This window comes from Squalius cephalus (assembly GCF_949319135.1).
Source record: "Squalius cephalus genome assembly, chromosome: 9".
In the NCBI taxonomy this organism is placed as follows: Eukaryota; Metazoa; Chordata; class Actinopteri; order Cypriniformes; family Leuciscidae; genus Squalius; species Squalius cephalus.
Window position 1 is genome coordinate 5,299,913 of NC_137130.1, and position 21,846 is coordinate 5,321,758.

The following is a 21,846-nucleotide window of genomic DNA, read 5'->3' on the forward strand; positions in this document are numbered from 1 at the left end:
GAGGGATTTCAGCGGTATTAGTGTGGAGTGTTTTCTGCTAGTCTTGATGCAATATATTAAAACATTCATGTACACAATATTCAACTGTTACATTTTCATATTAAGCTGTTAGTTGTCATCTGGTTTTTCCACTATACTAAACTCTCATCTAAAATGTATTATCTACATTTTAGCCTCCTAGTGTTTTACTCAGTTACCCAGATGAAGGAAAAACTTCTTAAACCAGTATTTGGGCCACTTTAAAGTAATTTTAGGTAGGTTTTAGAGTAGTATTTTGGTTTACAAAATACTTTTATCATCATTAAAAATCTTTATGACAGCTTTGTGACCATACAATTTATAGTCTAGACATACACCAAGCAATAAATAAATAATGCCATGCTATTGTTGCTAAACTAAATGAGCACAATTTACTTAAAGGTATTTGCTCCTCTTTGAAGTTATGTGAACTGTCTAAATACTACTCAAAGAAGCCTAAATTAATAGTTCTGAATGTTGCATTCACATAGACTCACATACAGTTTCATAAAGGTCTTTTAAATACATTACCTATGTACAAATCATAGGACAAAGCATCTACAGAATGACAGCTGGACAGACACCAAAAAAATTACATATAGATCACACATGACGCAACAGATAACAATGACTGAGCATTAACATATCAGTGATTAAGAACATGTTATCAGTCCACTTCAATTGCCACTATAGTTCAAGGACACCATATCTTCAGCTACTGATATAGTAATGTCTAGAATAGGCAGAAACTTTACAACCTTTTTGCACAAATCAATTGTTTGCATGTCAAACATTTTAATACAATGCATTTTCATTCAGTTTTTTTTAATACAGAGGTTGACTCATCCAGGTTGACTAACCGCATATTAAATAAGTATAATTTAAATAAAGTGAAGTTCAAGAATATTGTCATGACATAACAAAAACACACTTCTCAATAAATACATATCAATAAACACCTCAACAATTGCAATCTGTTTGAGCGACCCGACTGAGACAAGCCAACACTGGCTCAAGTAATAGCGTGAGTTTGAGGCAGGACTATAAGTCTTGTCCAAACACTATATATTTTTAGCTAAGAGGGGCACCTGTGGTGACAAGTTTGTAGTAAGCTGCTTTCTTGGCCATGAGCTCCTCGTGGGTCCCTTTCTCAATGACCACACCCTGTGACATCACAGCAATGATGTCAGCAGTCTGAATGGTGGAAAGCCTGTGGGCTATGACGATACACGTGCGTCCCAGCCGAGCTTCATCCAGCGCTGCCTGAACAGTCTGAAGATTCAAAACCCAATGCAACGTTTTGTGTATTAAACCGTATTCAAAAATACTGAAAATATAGTGAAAGTGTGTAAAAATAGACAGTTTGCATTCACACATTGATATTGTTTTACCTTCTCGCTCTCAGTATCGAGTGCTGAGGTGGCTTCATCCAGCAGCAGAATTTTAGGGTTTCTGACGATGGCTCGTGCGATCGCTATCCGCTGTTTCTGTCCGCGGGACAGCTGAGAGCCTTGAGCTCCGACCTGAGTTTCATATTTCTGAAAAACACAATAGGGTTATCATTTCTACAGTTCAGCCATACTTAACACTGTAATGCCAGACATGTGAAATCATTGGCAGAAAAGTCAATGTGTTTTGTGTCAAATTTGATACATCAGGCTTTTATGGCTCATATAGTGAGAATATGGAGCTCATACTTGGAGGAAAAAGCACCTCCGTTTTATTAGGGGCCCAAACTGAGCAAAAATATGCAAATTGGTGCAGTTACTGATATTTATATGGACAAAAAGTAAGATGAAATCTGATAGCTTGTAATATAAATCAATGAGATTTTTATCACAGTATAATAGACTACTTACTATACATAAAATGCATATAAATGTCACGCTTTCACCCGATTAAAACATGTCTTAGTAAGATGATATTTAAATGCTTAGTTTTATGATCAAAGCTCTGTAGTTTTTATTGTGGGGGCAAACATATAATGCAATGCAATACAAAGATAAGACAAATAAACTTTCCTCAAAAGCCTGATGATCATATGTGATGCTCACATTTTAACATGATTTATCTAAAGAAAATAATCAAGTAATCCTAAACTGCTTCAGTAAATGTTAAATTGAAATATTACTAACAATATAAAAGTTATGTTTGCTTTATAAAAATCATTAAGATTGAACAGCAACGATTATTAAAGATTGAACCGGTCCACGACCAAGGTGGATGTTTTTAGAGTTATACTAAAATGTCTTTTATTTGCTTAAAAGTATGAACTATCAATCAGACGACATGTAGTAGATTGTGTCCAACAGGCTTTTCAGCAAAGTTTAGATCATGTTAGTATTTAGAGGCAGATAAGCCTTGTGCAGAATTCATCAGTGCTTGCTTGTTATTCCAAATTTCATAATCATTCATCAAATGTAATTGCCCCATCAATTTCCTATTTGTATCAATAGTGCATGACCACTGGTTAGTAAAGTATGGCTAACTGACCCTATATGTTTTCTTGTTGCATACTCTGTTTTACTTGTAAATGCATTAGATTACAGACATAAAATGGGCGAAGAACATTTCATGTCGACGTTGAGCCAAATTAAACTTGATGTGTAAATTTAAATTGTCAGTCAAGATAATGCATAACTTACATCAGGAAGTGTCATCACGAAATCGTGCAGATAAGCCTTCTTAGCAGCCTCTATAATCTCCTGCATGCTCACGGTGCGAGAATTATCGCCATACTGGATATTCTCTGCGATACTGCAGTCGAACAGCACTGGCTCCTGGGATACAATCCCAATCTGAGACCTCAGGAAGGGAACGCTGATGCTCTCAGATGGACGTCCATCGATCAGCTAGGGCAATAAGAGCAAGTCATGGTTTGATTTGGGAAACATTTTTACATTTGTCAGGAAGGGAAATCACTTCCTAATTAGAAATTGATTGTGTCACAATCAAGGATTTTACAATGCTTCCTCGCCTTATGAGTACGAAATTGTTAAGAGATTTTTTAATAGTAGCAGCAGTTCCTTTAGTTAATGCCATGATTATTTTAAAATAGATGTCTTCTGTTTTACTGCTTACTTCTGAATCTGGCAATAATTTTAGCTATAAGTTAAAGGGGTGGTATAATCTCCTTTTCACAAGATGTAAAATAAGTCTTTGATGTGTGTGAAGTTTTAGCTCAAAATACCCCACAGATGTCTTTATATATCATGTTAAAATTGTACATTTTTGAGGGTGAGCAAAAACGCACTGTTTTGTGTCTGTCCCTTTAAATGCAAATGAGCTGCTGCTCCCGGCACAGAGGGCGGAGCTTCAACAGCTTGTGTCCTTTTACCTCACACAGACATGTACTGAAAATTTCAAAAACTTTTAGCCTTTTATGTTCAAACCGGATTCAGACAAATATGGAGAGACTCAAGAAGAAGTGACGTAGAAGCAACAGGACGTCTCTGAATGGTTAGTTGATGAATTTATGTAGCTTATGTGTAGTTATCTCCTAATCATTGATTAGCATATTCTGTCTTGATAATCTATAAATCATGTTCCGGGGGCGGGTTTATGTAAATTGTAGGGTTGGTGATGTCACTAACCCGGGAGGAATGTGGTGTAGTCTCTACCAGCCGTTTGTTGAAGTCCTTAAAAAGTGATTTCTTTAAAAGCAAATATCTCCCTTTGCTTTGAACTTTGAGCGTTGTAACTTTGCAGATGTTGTTTATGATCAAACAGCAACATTACACACTAACTAAAGTTAGAAAAGTGAAATCATAATCAACCACCCCTTTAAGCCATTTCAGAGGAAGTGCATTAAATAAGCAGTAAATGTGGTTTCATACCACTTGTCCTCCATCCGGGTCGTAGAATCGCTGCAGCAGTTGAACGCTGGTGCTCTTTCCGCAGCCGCTGCTGCCCACAAAAGCGAGAGTCTGTCCTGGATGTACTGACACCTCCAGTCCCCTCAAAACCTGGGTGTCTGGCCTGCTGGGATACGTGAACCTGCACCCTTTGAATTCCACTCTGCCCTTAAAGTCATCCTGTAACAGGATGGAAGACGACAATACATTTTAAAAGGCAACAAAAGAGGAGTCATCAATATTATTTTTGTTGTCCTGTCCTATAAAGACTAAACATTTTAAAGTACATCTGCTAAAAGCAAATACTGGCAACTTTTACACTAGCATGTACTGTAAATGATCTCAAAGAGAATAGACATGCACTAAAAACCACACTCCAATTTTAATTTTGACGGTGTCTGTCAGCAATTATTTTGGGGAATAAAATGCATAAAATGACAGATATCACTGAAATAGGTTGTGTTTGTGTGTGTGTGTGTTTGTGTGTGTGTGTTTGTGTGTAAGTCTGTGTGTAACAGTAGATTGCATTTGTGCATTTATTCTAATAATCCTGCTGCAGTCTCTGATATTCTTTGCCTTTTGTTGTTTGATTAACATTAATGACACTCACTGCTCTTGAATGAATAACTTTTATAACTTTAATTGTTTTTTTCTTTAATATTTCTTACCTCAATACTGTTAGACCTACCTGCAAAAACCAAATGTTTATTTCATTTGTCTCTTTATTCTAGTATTTTATTTGCGCTGCTGCTTCTAAATTGTTTATTTGTTCTTATTTTTTTCCTTTTTTTTGTGAATTCAATTCAACGTTTGAAATCAGGCCTGTGTTGTGTGTAAGCTATTGCGCAACAAAATTGTTGCATTGTAAAAACAACAATGCACTGCATGATCAAACCTTTAGGAGAGATAATTATAATTTTTATGAAAAGTGTTAAAAAAAAAATAAAAAAAAAGATGTCTGTAAAAATCCTGACTGGAGCATTCCTATAAATAATTGTACATGATAAAAAGAAGGCTACAAATAGATCGATATCGGTGATCGGTATCGGCAAACACTGCTTCCTGTGATCGACGATCAGTGATCGGCTCTAAAAATCCTGATCGGAGTACCCTTAGTAATGGGGGAAACTTAAGGTAAAATTAAATTTAAATTTAAAAATTAAAATCATACTTGACTAGAAGTAGACCATGCAAACAGTAAAAGGAGTTAGAGGATCAACCAACATTTCAATCAGACAACTAGTGTGATCTGAAATATTGGCTAATTGTGAATGGCTGCCAATGGAGAAGAATGCTATTTGCCCACTGAATGGTGTAGTTCTACTAGCAGGGGATACATAGGCCATGCTAACTAGCCAAACTTTGAAAAATTGGGTTTTGATGTCTTTAGAAAGCAAATGGTGGAAGTAAGGAAACCGGTAGAAGCTAGCAGATGGGGGAAAACACATACTCTCTTACCCAACTTTGTCCTTCTGTTTTGCTGATGTTAATTTTGGGAACCCTATCCAACAGTTTGAAAATTTGGGCAGCAGCAATCTTAGCCTTGGCGTAGTCTGGTGTAAAAGATGAAGCTCTGCCGAGTGCAGTCGCGCTGGTCACGAGAGCTGAAATGACTCTGAGGAACAAACACACACACAGCATCTTTTAATGACACCAAAGACTTGATCTACTGGTGCATTTCAAACATTTCAAGTAATTCCCTTCCGTGAATAATCCTCACTGATGTTAATTTTTATATATGCAGTAATACAGATGTTTATTTCCATATGCATGTTACTTTAACCACAATCTTTGTTTATATAAAAAATACCAGGCATAAGAATCATTATTATTTTTTAGCATTACACCACAAATGCATTCATTTCCAATTCCATATCTGCTTTAAAGCACCATCCTATAATGCAATGTATAAAAGTTACAGATGAATGACAGCACTAAGCACTAACCTGAACACCATCATGTATGGAAGCCCCTCATTACTGACCAGATAGCCGCCGTATCTAAAAGAGGCAGCGAAGGCCATGAAAATGACACACTGGGAGAATGCGAAACAGATCCCGTAAACATGAGCTTTTTTCTTGGCCCCTTTATATGGCGTTTCTAGTTGCTCTTCATATTGAGACACAAAGTGTTTCTCTTTGGCCAAGCCGGCGATGGTCCTGATGTTGCTCAAAGCTTCACCGGACACCTGTATAAACGCAGAGTACAATTTATATGCATACTAACACACATAACACAGTAAGATTTCTTGCTTTATTTTGAATTGAATACGGTGACATTAATGACTTGTAGAAGTAAGCCAAGAACAACTCTGACTGGTTTACTGAGTCATGAGATTGTTTCAAGCCAATAACTTATGACTTTGAGGCTGATTGTTGCAAGGATTCATTAAAAAGAACCAGGAATTCATTTATAATCTGACTAAACTGGTTGCATATTCAAATGTGACATTCATGCTCTCACTGAGGCAGCAAATATACATGCATGAGTACATCAGACCTTATTTAACATGACTTTTACCTGTCCAGCAGCCTCCAATGCATTTTTGTCCTCATTAGCAAATCCCGTCAACATTTTAGACTGAAAAACTCCGGAGAGGCCAATGAGAGGGAGGAAGCAGGTGACCACTAGACTCAGTTTCCAGCTGAAGTAATACGCAATAATGAAGGAAGCGCCGATGTTGGTCAGTGAGTTCACAATCATGCCCATCTGTGAGCCTGTAGCCTTTGGTGAAGAGAACATTGATTAAACAACCAAACACGCAATTAACCATATAAATCTTAAAAGTGCATATCATACAGATTTATCGTGTAATTTATCCCCTAAGGTCAACTAGAAATGTTTGTTTTTGTGTACCATACAAAGTTCACCGATGCACCTTTAAGAAACACCAGCTTCGCATTTTAAAGCGTCCTATTATGCCTTTTTTTTTTTTTTTTTTTTTTTTATTTCTTTAGTATGTAATGTTGGTGTTGAAAAGGAGCATGAAAAATGCCTTATATAAATCTATATAAATGACTGGATTTCTCATGAAGTCATAAAAAGTGAAGCCACTGTGCCGCCACATTGGTATTCCCAAGCATTCCTTCACATTCTATTGATTTAATGGGAATTAATGAGAAAACATTCCCTACATTCTTACTATGCAAACATCCTAAACATTTGAATGGTTATTGGTTTAAATTCGGGAATTTCCCCTGCTTATTAAAAGTTACATTCATCTTTGTTACAGTAGCAAATATCAGATCAGCTGAAGGACTGAAGCATTAATATTACAAATCATATTTATATTGCAATGAAATATGAATAAAGATTCATGCTTTGTAAGGCATTTGAGCTGACCTGTGACTTTTTAAAGTTTTCCAAGATCTCCACGAGTCTGAAGTGGATCTTGGTCAACAAAAAGACATCAGGAAATAATATACAGACGTCACAACTTATGAGAAATGGCGCTGACTGCGTATGTATTAAAAGACATGAAGCTTTATTTCCAAGCATTTACACTGTCACTCAAGAAAAAAATGCATGTTAAACCTTTTAAACATAGTATAGTGCAATTTCATAATAGGGGATTGTATGTATTGTAATATTTAATGTGTATTCTAATCAATTTTTGCTAATAATCCCAGATATATGTTCATGCTTAATATTTCCTGCATGAAGTGCATAAAGAGTCGGCAGTGTGCAGCAGACACACTCATCTTAACGATTTCTATATATCGCTTATCCTGCCCGAAAAGAGATAAATTACAGAACGTTCGAAGTATCAATTAATGTACATACAGTATTTATATCTTAACTATTCATGTGCGACCGATACGATGAAAATCAGCTGATTTTAGTTCAGTGTTTAGGCTGTAAGTCCGTGATGCACACTTCCAGTGGCTTCACAGTCTGACAGCAGTCTAGAACGCAATGAGCAATCCAGTCATTTATATAGATCAGTTTTACAGCATACCAGTTTAGCAAAAAAACGTTGTTGTATTTTTGGGTAACTTTTGGCACTCACCCCCTGCACCATGGATGCATCAGTGGCTAGTCTGGTAGTCAGAGCACCAGGACTGTTAAAGGGGTTGTCGAACCAGCCAACCTCTTGCTTTAACATTGCCTGAAAGCCGACCTTCCTCAGCCGACGGGTCAACAGCTCTCCTGATTTAGCAAATGAGTAGCCCTGCAATATCATATCACAGTATCAGCGATCTGCTGTAATATCACGATATAGATTACTCATGGGAAAGGATAAAATGTAGATATGCAAACTTCACTAAAGAAATGTGGAAATACCTGTAAGAACTGTGAAAAGAAGCTCAGGACTCCTATGATGACAAACAAAAGACAAATCCCATTTATCTGCCTCCTCTGTTCATCCAGGTCTTGAATGGAGAACGTCTGAAAAAGCATCAATGATGCTGTTAAACATTCCTGTGTTTAATAAAAGATTATACTTAAAGATTTAAGGATGCGTAATATCTGCACCACTAGCATCTTTAAACGCAATTCCAAAAATACACTTCTATTTATTAATTATTTATACTCGGAATATTGTGACATCTATGACCAAGAAGAAAACTCAAGACTACAAAGGAGGCGTTTCAGGGAGCTCAGAAACAGTGCGCACTACTGATATAGAGAATAACTTTTGGAGTGACTTTCATGCTCAAACATCAACATTACACACTAAAGAAAGATGAAAACATAAAAGCAATGGTTGAAAAGTCAGTTCTTCGTCAAAAGAATGTTAAGCATTTTGGGGAGAAGTGTTTTCGGTAGAATCAAACTTGCTTATGTTTTTCTCTTTTTATTAATCTTGCGAAAGAGAAAATATTTTACCATTGAAAAAAATGCTACGTCAAATTTAAAATCTGTACAATTTATGCTCGATTTTTACATTTTCTGCAGAAAATGTTCTGTAGGTGAAGTGAGTTGCCTTTGCTTGTGGAAAACTCTTGTAAAAAAATGTTAGTGGTGTTTGCTAGGATGTTAGGCTTTAGATGCCATTAGACCTAGGATGTCATTCTCAGTGGTTCCTAAGTTATTACCAGGTCAAATCAAAAGAGCTCATCACCAGGTTTCTAGAAATAGCTTGGATCCTTTTTTCAAATGCATTCCACCATTCAAAAGTTTGGGATCGGAACGATTTTTTAAAATGTTATTTAAAGTCTCTTATGCTCACCAAGGCTGCATTTATTTGAACAGCAATACAGTAATATCATGTAAAATGTTAACATTTAAAACAATAGTTTTCTATATGAATACATTGTAATGTATTCCTGTGATGCAAAGCTGCATTTTCAGCACTCACCCCAAGGATTTCACTGAATAAAAGAGCGTAGATGGGGTTGACCGATCCATTGATGGCAGCACCTAAAGATCCCATCAGCATATACGGCCACTCAGGACGGTTATACTTCAGGATTCGTGCCACAGGAGCCGGTTCAATGACCTCTTCAGCATCACCTTTGCCTTTCTGCATGACAAGATAGAGAACTTTAGATAAATATAGAAAGACAGGGTGTTATTACATGGGTGATACTATATTCAGTTCCAGACCGTGTTGTTTGCTTGAGTTTCCTCCATTTCGAAAAGGTCTGAGTGGAATTCAAATTTCCCAGAAATGGCATCCGGAATTTTGTTTGACATCTGAGAATGAGATCGCTGTCTCAAAGACCGCCTACAGGAAAGGCAATTTTAATAAAATAAAAAATTAAAAAAAGAGACCATTTTGGACACTCTCCTCAAGATAATATTAAACATGAGGCGTTCATGTACCTTAAGCTGCTCTGATAGCTTCCTCTGCTGAAGCTTCTTACTCTCTCAAATCCATCCTCCTCTGGACTGGTGATCTCAGCAGCTGTGAGATTCAAGATTGTGTTAGTGTTTAAAGAAACTGACAGTATTTCAATTTTTGAATGATCTTTCACCCTCATATCATTCAAAACCTAGCATCTTCATGCAGATATTTTCCTTTACAATTCCCAAAAAGGACAACACACCAATATGCTATACAGTATTACCTATTGCATTTCTTTAGAATAATGTACTGTAATAATATAATGTAATAATATACTGTACATACAAAGTTGTGAACTTAAATAGAATATCACATAAACATTTTCAAAAGAATAAAATTATCCCTTGCTGAGAATCTGGCACGAAGTATTAATAATAAAAATGAAAGTTGCTGCAACCGTGGAAGCCTGTGATTTTTGATTTTTTTTTGCCCTACATAATAGACAAAACACAATAACAAACGCTGTCATGTATCTTGCATTCGGAGGCCTGATGTTTGGGAACATAATCATGTGAGACACTTCTGGTAGGTCATTATATCAAATTACTTTGATGACAGGCAAAGTTTAGCACAGGACATTTGAGATGCTGTGCAATGAGATTGGATAACTGGACTAACCAGCAGACCAATCACATGATCTGTTGAGGCAAAAATCACAGTGCTTTGTTGCACAGAGGAATTTATTCTGTAAATGCGCTTCCATCATAGTTTCTGCACATGTCCATGTCTTAAATTCATACGTTTTTTATGCGTATTTTGCCTTTTCCAGCGTTTTTTTTTAGCATTATCCCAAAATTCGCATAAAAATACACGGAAGGATATGATGCATGAAATTCATTAATTAAATGTTGCAAAATGTCTCCTTTCGTGTTTCACAGAAAAATACCAACATGCAGGTTTGCAATGATGTAAATGATTGCATCTTTTGGTAAGCAATTGCTTTGAGTATGCAAGCAATCTGAATTGCTGGATAAGACTCCCAAAGCTCCCTGTACTCACTCTCTGGTTTATCAGTGTTTGCATCCTTTCCTTGACTCTGGAGTGTGACTAGGGTGAAGTACACTCCCTTTCTGTCCAGTAACTGGCTGTGCGTGCCTCTCTCTACAGCACGTCCATGCTCAAAGCCCACGATCACATCGGAGTTGCGGATTGTGGACAGACGGTGTGAGATGCTGATAGTCGTTCTTCCCTGTCGAGCCTAACAAATGTCATTGAATGAGTGTGTGCAAAAACAAATACATGGAAATATATATAGGTGTGGTTGCAATGTTGTTCTGGGTGGTTGCTAGGGTGTTGCTGGGTGCTTGTTAAAGTGTTCTGAGTGGTTGTCAGGGAGTTGCTTAGTGCTTAAGGTGTTCTAATTGGTTGCTAGGGTGTTGCTGGGTGCTTGTTAAAGTGTTCTAAGTGGTTGCTGGGTGCTTGTTAAAGTGTTCCAAGTGGTTTCCAGGGTGTTGCTGGGCGCTTATGGTGTTCTAAGTGATTTTCTGGGTGGTTGCTATTGAGTTGCTGGGCGTTTGTTAAGGTTTTCTCACTGGTTGCTAGGGCATTGCTTGGTGTTTAATGTGTTCTAAGTGGTGCTAGGGTGTTGCTGGGCACTTAAGGAGTTCTAAGTGATTTGCTGGATTGTTGCTAGGGAGTTGCTGGGGCTTCTTAATGTGTTCTAAATAGTGGTTAGACTTTTGCTTATGATTGTCAGCTACAGGAAATCCATTAATCCACTCAGTTAGAAGAGATATACTTAAGCAAGTCAGGGCAGGATGAGTTTGGTGGATGTAGCTTGAAAACTGTAGAAGTTGTTAAATTTGGTCTCAGTTTAAGGATGTTATAAAACTCACCTTGTCCAAGGCCTCCTGTACGGTAGCCTCACTCTCATTATCCAGCGCTGACGTGGCCATGTCTAACAGGAGGATTCTGGGATTCCTGACCAGCGCTCGAGCAATGGCGATTCTCTGTTTCTGCCCTCCACTCATTTGTCCACCACCCTCGCCGACCAGTGTGTCAAATTTCTACACAAAACGACAGTGTCATAAAACTTTAGTTTGATTATGCAAAGCTAATATATAAAAATATATTTTAATTGAGAATTTTATTTTTTAAAAGGGATAAAACTCTTTGTCATCATGCACTTCCTCTGATACTTTGTGTATTTTATCAGTAAGGTAATGCATGTACAGATCTTGTACAGTAATTGGCACCTGAGGCAGATCCATGATGAAGCTGTAAGCATTGGCCTGTTTGGCGGCTTCTATAATCTCTTCCATGGTGACTCCACGTCGGCCATATCGGATGTTCTCAGTGATCGTAGTGGCAAACAGAACAGGCTCTTGTTCCACTATTCCAATAAGGGAGCGCAACCACTGGATATTCAGACTTCTGATGTCATGACCATCCAGGGTGACCTAAAAATGACAATAAATGCTGATACAAAACCACATTTTCAACACTAGATTTTAGGTTTACTGCATTAAACTGGCATTTATACTATCTTTTAACAACTAAGATGAAATAAGATTTTTTTTTTTTTGCATTATTCATTTTATTTATTCATTGGAAATAATTGATGAGCTGCAAAATTCTTTAAGAAGTCTGAACTAGTGTTTTTATTGTTAAGTAAAACTAAAACTATTAAAAAATTACAGTAATTGAAATAAAGCTGAAAAAATATAAATAAATATTAATGAAAAATTACTAAAACTGAAATACAAATAACAAACTGACAAACTCAAACTAAAATGAAAATGAAAAATATAAAAACAAAAGCCAATTCAAACTAATAATAATAATAATAATAATAATAATAATAATAATTAGTATAATGATATAAAGATAATACCAAAATAACACTGATTTGAACTACTGTACCATTCCTTCTTTTGGATCGTAGAACCTCTGGATGAGTTGGATCGTTGTGCTCTTTCCTGATCCACTGGGTCCAACAAATGCAGTTGTCTCGCCAGATTTGGCCACAACATTCAAATCATATAATATCTGAACACAAGACAAGGTCAGTCAGTACTGGATAGAATTTAACTGTTTAATGCAAATATCGTGGTAGAATAAATGCTAAAAACATAACCCACTTTGACTTCAGGACGGGAGGGATAGTTGAAGTGAACGTTATGGAATTCAATGTCACCTTTAACTTTGTCTAACGTATGACCTTCTTCTGAGAAGCAATCGATTTCTGGTTCCTGTACGGGAACAGGATGTGACAGTGATTAATCTTTCCCTGAAGCTGAAAGAATTAAATTCATTGATTTTTGTGAGAAGAACTGTGAGTGTGTGTTATTCTCACCCTGTCAATAGTGTCAAATATAATCTTGGCTGCAGCCCGACCAGAGGCAAACGCCTCAAGACAAGGAGAGGCCTGGCCCAGATTCATGGCACCCATAAGAACACCAAAGAAGACCTGTGGAGAATAAAAACATTCTGTATCATTCTTTTTTTTTTTTTTTTTTTTTTTTTAATACATTTTTACCTTTATTTATGATTATTTTAAATCACTTTTATGTAAAGTATTTTGAATTACCATATGAATAAACTTACCTTGCCTAAATAAACTGGAAAAATGTCAGAACAATAATCAATAATCTATAAAATGACTGGTCAAAAACAAAAATGGAAAAAAAATAAAAAATAAAAGCAACACTTTATTTTACATTGTCCTTGTTACACGTTAAATGTAGTTACAGTACTGTAGTAATAACAGTAAATTATGCATAGTTGCGAATAACTAACCCTAAACCAACCCCTAACTCTATAGTAAGTACATGTAGTTAATTATTATATAGTACTTAAATGCATAATTACAAAGTAACAGACACCTTAAAATAAAGTGTAACCAAAAAAATAAATATCATAATTTAAACAATGAAATAAAGAAACAAAATAAAAATTGCCATAATTTATTTAACCCATTGTAAGGTTTTCATTCTGTTTTACAGACTTTTAGGGGCCGTTTACATAACACCATTATCAACTAAAAACGTTTTAGGCCGTTCATTTACACGACAGCTGCATTTTGGGGGCCTGAAAATGCAAACTTTTGAAAACGATTCCAACATTGTCCCTGTCTAAACTACAAAAACACAAATTTGGGAAAACAGAGACGTCATGCACATAACATGTTCAGTCTATAGGCGTGTAGTGTTTCTTTACAAAGTGACATTGCCATCTACTGGCCTGGCAGCAGAATACAGCGTTTCTAGTCGTTTTCGCAGATCCGTGAGAACGGGGGGGGGGGGGGGGGGGGGGGGGGGAATCATTTTGACAACGTTGTCATCTTTACGCAAAAAATTAAACTTTTCTGTTTTTAGCACACTTTTGTTATGTAAACGTACCATAAGTTTGTGTTACCTTATGTGTTCCGTTCCCGTTTCCTTTTTCCCCCTCATTATTTGTTTCTATGGTTACCAATTATGTTCATCACCTGTTTCTAGTTGAGTTGCGAATTATCGAATTGTGCATATTAAAGCCCTGAGTTTTGTTCAGTTCATTGGCCTGTATTGTCTTTGAGTGTAAACCAAATCTGTTAACGTTCATCATATCTTATGGATTATCTTCATTGTTTTGTTTATTAATAGTTTAATCGGCTAATATTAAGATCCACCTCTCCCTGCTTCTCCATCATCTTTGTCTGCCTTGCCAAACATAACACCGATGTCATTCCAAAACTTTAATGTTTTCTATGCAACACAAAAGATTTACTTTCGATACGAGTCACAATGACCTCATTTCGTAAGCTCCACATAAGACAAAAATAGTAGTCCATATGACTTGTGCACTATATTCCAACTCTTCTGAAGTCATATAATAGCCTTGTCTGAGGTAAAGACCAAAATTTAAGTTGTAAAGTTTCTTCAGAATTTCTCCTTATGTGTTCACACTTGTAAGTCATACCTGAACGAGGCCTCCGGGTGTGAGCTCCTTGGTTTCAATGACCAGTTTTGAGCCGTACCAAAAAGCCAGAGCGTAACACAGGAATATGATGCACCAGAGGTAGCCCTGAAACACACCGATGATCGCTCCCTTCTTGATACCCCACACCTGGGCCTCGATGAGGTTCTTGTCATACCTGTGGGAAAAAAAAAAAATCACTTTACAGAGGTGATTTTTTTAAATGAAAAAACACCCAGAAAAGTGTCAAGACTTTATCATTAATAATCAATTGTATGCAAATTGACTAAACAATAATTAATCTTAGATTGATGTGCCAAAAAAGAAAGAAAAAGCATTTAATAGTATAGCTCAAGTTGAAAGAAATTAACTGGTAACACTTTATACTAAGGTCTCGTTAGTTATTAACATCAACACATTAGTTCATGTTAACTCCTTGATGGAAGTTTCAGTTTCTTTTACACATCTTCTGAAAGAGTACTGAATCTCCAGATCAAAACACAAGTGAAAAAAAAAAGCAGAAACAAGTGATATCATATGCAAGCAGATGCATTATGTAAAATAATTATTACGTTTGAGCTTCCATAAGATCCAATTAGGTTCATTCTCGTGTTACGCAGCACATTTGAGCTTCTGTAAGAACCAATGAGGTTCATTCTTGTGTGTCAAGCAGGTTCGGTTTATTTCAATTCAACTTTATTCTGGACTCGTGGTCCAATATAGATACAAGACACACACACACCAAATAAAATGTAATAAATTTAATATTTATGCTCGCTGATCAATGTTTATATGTGAATAAAAGCCTAAATTAAATCTGTTCAACATATAAAGCAATCGATTCTCTTCATAAAATTTGGACTAAACCGCTCAATTCATGGATTTGTTTTATGAACTTTTTGAAGCGTCGAAGTGGTAGTTGTGTAGCTGTCAATGGAGAGACAAAAATCTCTCAGATTTCATTAAAAATATCTTCATTTGTGTTCTGAAGATGAATGAAAGTCTTACAGGTTTGGAACGACATGAGGGTGAGTAATTGTTGACAGAATCACCATCCCTTTTACTATTTCAACCCCTTCATTTCAAGCATAATACACATAATTTCAGATATATGAAAGTGCAATATTTTCTGATTGAATATACTGTTTCACTTTGAGTATCCAGAAGTGAAGAGGGTTGCACTGACAGAGAGAGGGCATGCTGTACCTCTCTGCCTCTTTGTGCTCTCCTCCAAAGGCAGCCACCGTTCTGATGGAGGAAAGGACTTCATCGGCCACCGCTCCGGCTTTAGCATAGGCCTTCAATTCACGACCCGTCAGCCTCGCCACAGCCTTCACATCGATAAAACACATTTAGATTATTTTACAACACTCTCAGATTAGAAAATAATCTGATGGGAAGATCAAAACTATATGGCTGACAAAAACCCAAAATACCTCTTTTAAATGACGATTGCCATGAGATTTTTACCATTAGTTTTTCGACATTTACAACACCAGTCAAAAGTTTGGAATAATTAAGGTGTTTTAATGCTTATACTCCCAAATATGCTGATTTGCTGCTCAAGAAACATTTCTTATTATTATCCTTGTTAAAACAGTTTTTGCAGCTTAATTTTTTTTGGGAAACTGAAACTGAACAAAATTAATTTTATCCAGCAAGGATGCATTAAATTGAGCAAAAGTCATAGTAAAGACATTTATGTTACAAAAGATTTCAAATAAATGCTGTTCTTTTGAACTTTCTATTTATCAAAGAATCCTGAGAAAAAATTATGTTTTCCACAAAAATATTAAAGCAGCTGTTTTCAACATTGATAATAATAATAATAGATGATTCATATTTTTTTCATCATGTGACACTGAAAACTGGAGTAATGAGTAGCTTTGCATCACATGTATATTATAAATATATTACAATAGGAAACAGTTATTTTAAATTGTATAACATTTCACAATATAACAATTTTTACTGTATTTTTCTTCAAGTCAATGCAGCCTTTGTGAGCATAAGAGACTTTTCTCAAAAGCAAAACATTTTTGACCGGTAGCATACATTTGGCAGACGTATTTATCCAAAGCACTTACATTGCATTCAAGGTACTGTACATTGAATTCTACAAGTGGTTCATCGTATTAAACTATCTGTGGTGATACTAACCATTGCCATGAGTCCTGCAGCCAGTCCTATGAGAGGACTCACTGCTATCACCACCAGCGTCAGCTTCCATCCGCCAATGAATCCCACCATGAAACCAAATATGAATGTCGAGATCCTCTCGATGAAGATGGACACCTGGTCTGCTATAGCGTTGTTGATTTTGTTAATGTCACTACATGAAAAAAGAAGTCACAAACATGCTAAATGAAACAACTTCCTAAATTGTTTTTAAAATCGGTTTATCGTCCACAGAAACCTCTGATCACTCTTCAAGATGCACGTTTTGAGGTTTTGATATTTAACACCATGACAGATTCATGAACATAGCTAACAATAGTGTAAGATGGCACCAAAAAAGACTTGAATATTACTCAGATATTCTCGTGTTCAGCTCCCCGACGGAGTTGCAGTCGAACCAGCCGATCTCCATGCACATTATCTTCCTGAAGTACATTTTTCGGATGCGTTGGATCTGTCTGGCGGCGGCAGAAACCCAGAGAGCGATCTGAAACCAGAGTGCATACCCATGAATACTGTCAATTCACAAACTTTCTTCTTGAGGTTCTCCTGCAGCACTACTGAGATGAATTGATGTGTATTAGGACCCTGATTGCATCTCTTATCCTAGATAGACATTAATATTGGGTCAGTTCCTTGAAGTGCATTCATCTAGATGGCTACATACAGTAAAAATGTTTTCTTGTACCTGAAAGTAACTCAGGATAAGGACTCCAGCTCCAATTCCAACATAGTAAAATGCAAACTTGGTCATCTCAGCCTCAATATCCACTCTAGAGAGACAGCATTTACAATATACTGTATTAATGTATAATGCAATTATGTATAATGTATCATTTGATTATGTATTACATCTGTGCATTCAACAAATGCATATGCAAAGTGACACATTTTACAATGTTTGTACTATCCTGTATGTATATACTGTGTATAGCCTCTCCAAAAATTAAACCCTATACCTTTAACAGCCAACTAATACTCTAATGAGAGCTAGTTGACATGTAATAGCAAAGTTACTTATAGTAAGTAGAATGTCCAGAGTGGACTAGATCCTTGGCTCTTGCACAGAACAATACATTTCCCTCTAGTAGAAAGGTTGTTGTGAGGACAGAATCATGTGTATGCCTCAAACGGTGTCCTGAACATCCTCACTCACCCACAGTATGTGGTGGTGTTGTCCGGCCGCTCGACCACAGACCCGTTCAGCCAGGTAATGGTGTTATTGATGCAGGCTTTGTTGGGGTCGGTCAGTTCTTGAACCTCGAGCTCATACTCCACAAAGGTGTTGGTCATCATGCCATACACCAGCAGCATGAGAGGGGACGCGGCGCCGTGGACCAGAGCGCACACGCTTCCCACCGCCATCATCAGGCCTTCCTTCCATGTGGCAAAGCGGAACTGGGCAGAGGTCACAAACAGTGATGTGTGAGAAAAATCAAGAATTAGATCAATCTGAACCGCAGAATCATATCGAGACACTTACCAGCTGAAAGAATCCAACGGTCAGAGCTTTCTCTTTTGTTTCGTCGCTGCCCTTCCTTCAAACACAGAGAGAATTCAGATACTTTTTTGTACCTGAAAATTGATTTTCATGCACAACCTTTATGAGGGCATTAATACAAATGCACAGTAAAAAAAAAAAAAAAATAATAAATAAATATAAATAAATAAAATAAATAAATAAATAAATAAATTCAATTGAATCAATTGATTAATCAATACCAAGTATCTGTACAAATAACTGTAAATAATGCACAATAAATAGTATTTTCAGTCACACTGTTATTCTGTCAACAGGAGTTTTGGAGTTGCTGGGATTGTGTTTAATTTTCTAATTTTTGTTTTTCTCTTCCCCTTTTCACCGAGAAGCACTTTATATTATCAACCTACTTAACAACTACACATATCTAAAGCACTAATCCAATGCATAAAATATTAAGAAATGTTTCTCATAAATGGTAGCATTCTTGTTATATCATGCATAAATAATATGTGTAGCAAATTAGCTCTAAAGAAATATTAATAATAAATAATAACTTGTTATAATGAATATTTGAATTAACTTAATGTTGTAAATGAATATTACAATCAATTAACCTGTTTGTCCCATGAACACTCAGTGTTTATTGTTTATTAATTCTAAGAAATGTACATTTCTGGGGTATAGGAAATGTCTTTCTTACTTTACAGTACTGCTAAGAGCAAGCAGTCAAAATCTATGATTAGGGACTCCAGTATATGAACTTGAGACACGGGACAACTTTACGTGTGACATGAACAAGATTTTATTAACTAGACTAAACACTTAACCCAAAAGAGTTTAAAAGAGTACATAGGCCAAACCACGTAAAAGGAAAATCATGAGATGGGAAAATTAGATACATGTTTATACATGTCTGAAGTGGTTATATATAGAATATATAGGATTAAAAGGGTTTATTTCTCCTTCTCAGCAAGAATTAAGTGAGATTCACAACTCTCTACAAATTCCTTTTGGGGTCGTAAAAAGTATTATCAGTCTTTATGTGTCCTGAAACAGGACACCGGTTTCATTTGGGATATTAGTTTTGGGAAGTTTCATAGATCTTTGTTGGGAGAGTGAGTTTGCTGGATTATTCATTAAAAATAATTCATAATTTGTGTGTGTCTGATCCAGATCCGGTCCAGATGATATGGATCAATTTAGGTCAATAAATAACAAAATACTCACTTGAGATCAGCATCTGTTTTGTAAGAAAAGTGTGTAATAGAAAATTAGTTGCACTGAGTAAAACATCAAAAACTAATTAGTTTTTTCTTAATTGTTATGTACATGTAATTGCAGATATTGAGCAATTAAGATTAGACATGCATGCAGTGCACTACAGTTCTTACCTTTATCAGCATTGTTTGATGTTGTGTTTTTACTTTTATTCTTCTTCATTCTTCAGTTTGGCTGCATCTGAAATGCGATTTTACAGAGGAATAACTTTAGCTATTTTCAACCTCTCAACGGCATCAAATAACTTCTCCTTATGACAAAACACAACATTTAGTCATATCTGTAATACATTTTAGAGGAGAACTGAAGAGGTGGTAATGCTGAACTCTTTTTTTCTTTTCATTACTTTTGTGTGTTGAAATACAGATAACTTCTACATGCTATTATTAACCTGACACTTCATATTGATTATACAACAGAGCTAGTTACTGAATATTAAGAGACCTGAACTGATTATGTCTGATGAATTAGTACAGGAAAATTAAAAACATTACTGCACCATGGAAAAATAAATTCATAAATAATAGAAATACAAAAATGAGACAACTGTTGAAATCCAGATTTAGAAGAAAAGGTTCTATACAGAACTGTCAGGTGAACATTTTAGGGATTTAGTTTAAATCAATTAATTTTGTTTTAATCAATTTTTTTTATTTTAATTGGAAGAATTAAGCATACTAGAAAAAAAAAAACCCATTAAACATGAAAGTATTATACAATAATTCAAGAACACTATAGTTCTATATAGAACACCACTGAACCTTTTTTCTAAGAGTGGTTAGATTACAAAGCATCGTAATGTCAAAATCAGCTCATATCGTTTTGTTTTGCAAGAATTTGATAAGAAAAATTCAAACAGTTCATATTAAAAAATCTCATATTTGAGATTTCAAACTCTATAAGACACTGCTGGGATCTCTCCAGAAACTCTATTGACATCTTTGTCTCTTGAAAAAAATAAATGCGAAATGCATGCGACTAAAGCAGAAGTCAATCTCACTGCCAACTACTGAAACATCAGAAATATCTAATTGTGTTCTTTTCTATTTCCAAATAGACTTTATGAAAGATTTCAAATGCCCAGCAGTTACACTGCTCTATCAAATAATTTAAACTGTAATAGTCTTTTTTTGTAATGGAGAAAGCGAGAAGGACTGGTTCATACCTGTTGTGCTGATCTGCTCTCAGTGGCGATTCTCTCATGTCAGAGGGGCTCTTCTATCAGTGCAGTCACACCTCCAACACTATCTATTAGACTGATAAGACATTACCTGATCTCAGCCCGGCAAGGTCAAGGTGTGCACAGTCTGTTCTCTAAACAGAGATTTGAGCGATGGTGATGTGTTGGGGAGGGGGGAGGGGGTCATGTTAAAAGTGTTAATGAGTTGCCAATATGATTTTTTTCCTGATATTGGTCACATTTATTAATCACTGATCAAATCACATTGAGATTTACTACTAATTGTTAACGTCATCTCACAGACAACAGTAATAAATTGGGTTGAATGACCGTTGGGTTGTTGGTTTATTAAGACAAGCATATAAGGTTGGGCTTGCAATATTGGGTGGTACTCCTCATGCCGTAAGCACGTGTCCATCGGTGGAGGGAGGGGGTTTGGGAGGAGGACGAGGAGAGGCTGGAGAAGGACTGAACACAGGAGGAGCCAGTGTAAAGGAGGCCAGCTATAGTCGCTGTGCGAGTAAAACCTCACTTCCCTGATGTCAAGAGGGGCTCTAGCGACTGACGACCACGCCGGAGGCCCGGGTTTGAGGCCCGCACAGAGCGGGGTGAGTAGGACCTGGGTAAGGGGTTACATTGGTGCTGTGGACCCGGATGGGACTGAGGTTTAGGGGGAGAGTGTAACGGACTAGCTAGTAGTCGTTTTGCGAGTAAAACAGCCTGGTGACTGACGCTAGAGGCTGAGGCTGCAGACTTTAGCCTACTTCTTAGAGCGCCTGACTCCTACGCCAGAGACCTGAGTTTGAAGCCCGCACAGAGCGGGGAGATTAGGACCTGGGTGAGGGGTTACACCAGAAGAGGGCAATACAACGGCAGAACTGGTGGAGGGAGGAGCCAAGGTAGAGCCCTAATGGTCTTCCTGAATGGAGCCTGGGCTGGAGTAGGACGAGGTGGAGACCCAAGCGAAACTCCAAGGACAATGGCCCACGGCAACATCATAGGCATGGAGGGCCGAGGCGACGTTGTCAACTCAGGTGATCATGGTGGAGGTGGGGGCCTGGTAGAACTGGGCAACACCAGAGGGAGTGAGGACCAAGGTGGAGCCGAAGGGGAGGAAGACTGAGGCACAGCCGGAGGTCCGGAAGTCTGCAACGAAACCAGGATGACG

The 21,846-nt window shown here is 36.8% G+C and overlaps 1 protein-coding gene across 2 annotated transcripts; it reads right to left on the reverse strand.

The window, feature by feature from the left end:
• Positions 1-517: 517 nt before the first annotated feature.
• abcb11a (ATP-binding cassette, sub-family B (MDR/TAP), member 11a) lies at positions 518-20,731 on the reverse strand. Of its 2 annotated transcripts, XM_079882407.1 has the most exons (28): positions 20,664-20,731; positions 19,612-19,678; positions 19,448-19,460; positions 18,221-18,275; positions 17,894-18,135; positions 17,426-17,510; positions 17,091-17,224; positions 16,720-16,891; positions 15,766-15,890; positions 14,563-14,737; positions 12,959-13,072; positions 12,744-12,854; positions 12,526-12,651; positions 11,859-12,062; positions 11,499-11,669; positions 10,663-10,861; positions 9,642-9,723; positions 9,423-9,543; positions 9,175-9,339; positions 8,157-8,261; positions 7,882-8,043; positions 6,393-6,596; positions 5,819-6,060; positions 5,331-5,487; positions 3,855-4,052; positions 2,664-2,870; positions 1,410-1,556; positions 518-1,290 (listed from the first exon to the last, which is right to left on the reverse strand). In XM_079882407.1, the coding sequence occupies exons 2-28, from the start codon at positions 19,658-19,660 to the stop codon at positions 1,090-1,092; spliced, it is 3,966 nt and encodes a 1,321-aa protein (XP_079738533.1). In that variant the 5' UTR covers positions 19,661-19,678; positions 20,664-20,731; the 3' UTR covers positions 518-1,089. The 2 variants fall into 2 exon arrangements, with proteins under 2 accessions (XP_079738533.1, XP_079738534.1); XM_079882408.1 differs by lacking the exon at positions 19,448-19,460 and having other exon boundaries at positions 20,664-20,676.
• Positions 20,732-21,846: the final 1,115 nt, after the last annotated feature.